Here is a 3,330-nt window from a genome sequence, read left to right on the forward strand (position 1 = left end):
CTGGCCGCCAGCACCTTGGCCGCCACGCCGGGCCCGGCGAGCTCGGGGTGCAGGCGCAGGTGGCGCGCCAGGCTCTTGGGCTGGCTGAAGCCGCGGCCGCAGCGCGGGCACACGAAGGGCTTGAGGCCGCTGTGCGAGCGCCGGTGCTTGGCCAGGCTCTTGCTCTGCGTGAAGCTGCGGCCGCAGTCGGCGCAGGCGTAGGGCTTCTCGCCCGTGTGGATGCGCTGGTGCTGCATGAGGTTGGAGCTCCAGCTGAAGCGCTTGCCGCACTCGGCGCAGGCGTAGGGCTTCTCGCCCGTGTGGATGCGCCGGTGCTGCACCAGGTGCGAGCTCTGCGAGAAGGTCTTGCCGCAGTCGGCGCAGGCGTTGGGCCGCTCGCCCGTGTGCGTGCGCTGGTGCCGCGTCAGCTTGGACCAGTGGCTAAAGCTCTTGCCACACTCATTGCAGATGTAGGGCGCGGGCGGGCGCGACCGGGGCGGGGGCCCGGCGGGGGGTGCGGCCGGGGGCGGCGCCAGCTTGGTGGGGGACCAGCTGGGGACGTCGTCGTCGTCGTCCATGATGAGGATGTCCACTGCAAGGCAAGCGGGGAGAGGCGAGTCAGGGCTCCCGGAAGGAGTCCCCGCTCGTCCGCTGCTCGGCCCTTCCCCAAACCGGTCACAGCACCCACCGCAGAGGACGGCACACCCCAGACGCTAAGGCCCGTGGGTTCAAACCGCCAAGCAGTCGGTTCGCAACCCAGTGCTTCAAACACTGTGCCACCAGCGGTCCTCAAAACTGGAGCAGTGCTCCTCAGAGACGTCCCAGGCCTGCAGTACTCAGAGACCTCTAGAAAAGGGGTGCTCCACGCCCCACCCCGGGTCCACCCAATGGGAAACCCTGGGGGCGGGCCAAGCGAGGCTCCTAGACCCAGCCCTCCCCTTGACTGTCAGAAGCCCATGTTTGAGACCTAAGGCACTTGACTGCTAACCAGAAGGTTGGAGGTTCAAACCCACCAGCTACTCCAGGGAAGGCAAACGGAACAATCTACTTCCGTAAAGATTTACCGCCTGGGAAACCCAGTGGGGGTTATGAGTCGGTTTGGCTTTTTTTTACTCTCGGGGTCAGAAGCTCCGGCGGTGTACTGGTTAAGACATCCGGCTGCTAACCGGGCTATCAATGGTCAAACCCACCAGCTATCCAGCTGTGAAGGTTCACAGCTTTAGAAACCCAACGGGGTGGCTGTGAGCGAATCAGCTAGACAGACGGACGGACGGCAGCTCGTGTGGTCTTCTGCAGGTTTTGTCTAGGGCCGCGTCCCGTGGGAGGGCAAACAGCCTGCGCTCAACACCAACCCCAAGTCTGCCGGTGGGGACCCCACCAGGCGCAGCACGGGTCTTCCGGGCCATCTGCTTCCCTGAACGTGACAGCCCCGAGCTGGAGTCCGCTTGTCGGCAGCGGGGTGTTGGGGGCACTATGGGGCAGAGTTCATCCAGACAGGAGCCCTGGTGAGGGAGTATCTAGGCACCTGACTGCCAACCAGAAGGCTGGCGGTTCAAACGCTGCAGCCACCCCGCGGAGGGAAGGAAGACGCTGCCAGCGGTACCACCTCGGGAACCCCACGGTGGTTGCCAGGAGTCCGAATACGCTTGATGGCAGTGGGTCTGTTTTTGTCTGGTTTTATCACCTGGGGCGGGAGGGAAATCCAAACAGGGAACCGGAAGAGGGAGGGCACAGACCACGATAAGGAGGCATGACTTGGAGACAGACAGACAGACCGAGCAGACGCGACAGGGAAACAGAGCTCCTGGCTGCGGGGGCTGCCGCAGTCTGGGCGCTGTGCTCCTGCGCCGGGTCCCCAGTTGTCAAGACAGAAAGGGCGGTGACGATAAAGACACGTGGGAGCCCACTGCGAAGAGCTCAGTCCCAGCACAAAATTAGAAACCCGTTCTTGGCGTATTTACAGTGTCCAGGCCACAAACAGGAGGGGCTGTGTGGAGGGGCCGGGGCGCTCCCAGGGCCCAGCCTGTGGGCGGGAACCAGGCAGAGCGCAGCCCGGTTGGAGGGGCTGCCGCCTGGGGACGACCCGGAAGCCGGAGGCTCTGCGCGGAGGCTGTGGCCGCCGGCGTTTTCTAACTACGGAAGCCGGAGGCTGGTGGGCTGCCGACAGTGAGGACTGCTCTGTGAACCTCCCTGCCGATCCCAGTGCACGCTGCCATGACGGGCGACAGTGGGAAGGGCAGGGCGGGTGCGGCCCCCGGGGCACCCACCATCTCCCTCTGCATCAGGGTGCTGCACGCGGAGGGCCTGCCAGCTACAGCCCGGAAGCAGAGTCGCACAGCGGTCCCCACGGGGTCTGGGGCTGCTCCCACACGACGACAGCGGCAGAGCTGCGAGGAGACAGACCGTGTGGCTGCGGCCGGGGCCCCTTCCCGTGAGTCCGCAGGCCCCGTGCCAGCGTGGGGCCCCCAACAAGTGACTCCCGGGAACACAGCCTGAGATGACGGGACAGAGGGCTGGGTGTCGGTGAAGGTGTCAGTGGGGCTGCGGGGTCCCCCAACAAGTGACTCCCGGGCCACGTGCCCGGAGGAGGGCGGGTCACACTCACCTGGGTTCTCGTGGCTGGCCATCTGCTGGTCTTCAGAGTCCAGCGGCCCCGGAGACCAGGCCTCCTCCCGCAGCTCCATGTCGGGGTCCCTTCTGGAACAGAGAGGGGACACGGAGTTGACAGGCGTCCAACAGGGCCCCGAGAGCCAGGCCACACGGGCCTGGGCCACCAGCCGACAAGCCGCGCCACGAGGCCCTGAGGGCAGATGAGTCGAGGCGCCCTCCCTCCCCAGGAAGCAGCGGTGGTTCACCGAGGTGGCCCAGGGCTGCACCGGGCGCCTGGCCCCACCACAGGCCGCTGCGTGCCTCACTGTGCTCGACTCCACGAGGGCCCGTGGCACCAAGGGCAACGCTGTGCCTCAGCTGCCCCAGGCCCACCTCCGGTGTCCACGCCGTGTGCCCCGAGCCCCGGCACTGACCACGTGGCATCGGTTACAGCATCGTAGGGCGGGTCTCCAGGGGCACAGAGTGCACCCGCTACTGAAGACGGGCAGTCCCCACGGACTCAGCGGCGCCCCCTAAGGGAGGCCGGGGACCTAGGCCGTCAAGATGACAGCAGAGCAGCTGTGCTCCGCGGCAGCGGGGTCCCACTTGGTGGCAACCGGTGGGGTGCCAGGCGCCAAGCGACGACCGTGACACGGAGTGTGACGTCCAACTGCAGGCAGGTGTCCCATGACATCAGAGCGCAGCCGGCCAGTGAAGAGCCTGAGAGGCTGAAGTCCGCGGGCAGCTGGGCGACTCCAAAGG

General features: G+C 66.4%; 1 protein-coding gene across 1 annotated transcript in view; it reads right to left on the bottom strand.

Moving 5' to 3' along the window:
• ZNF787 (zinc finger protein 787) overlaps positions 1-2,666 on the bottom strand; it is a 4,202-nt gene extending 1,536 nt beyond the window's left edge. The window contains exons 1-2 of the mRNA XM_007957314.1: positions 2,585-2,666; positions 6-571 (exon numbers count right to left, since the gene is read on the bottom strand). Coding sequence (XP_007955505.1) covers positions 6-571; positions 2,585-2,663 — 645 coding nt within the window. The 5' untranslated portion in view covers positions 2,664-2,666. The remainder of the gene's footprint in view (positions 1-5; positions 572-2,584) is intronic.
• Positions 2,667-3,330: the final 664 nt, after the last annotated feature.

This window comes from Orycteropus afer, unplaced genomic scaffold (genome assembly GCF_000298275.1).
Source record: "Orycteropus afer afer isolate SDZICR_OR568_19922 unplaced genomic scaffold, OryAfe1.0 scaffold00726, whole genome shotgun sequence".
Lineage (NCBI taxonomy): Eukaryota > Metazoa > Chordata > Mammalia > Tubulidentata > Orycteropodidae > Orycteropus > Orycteropus afer.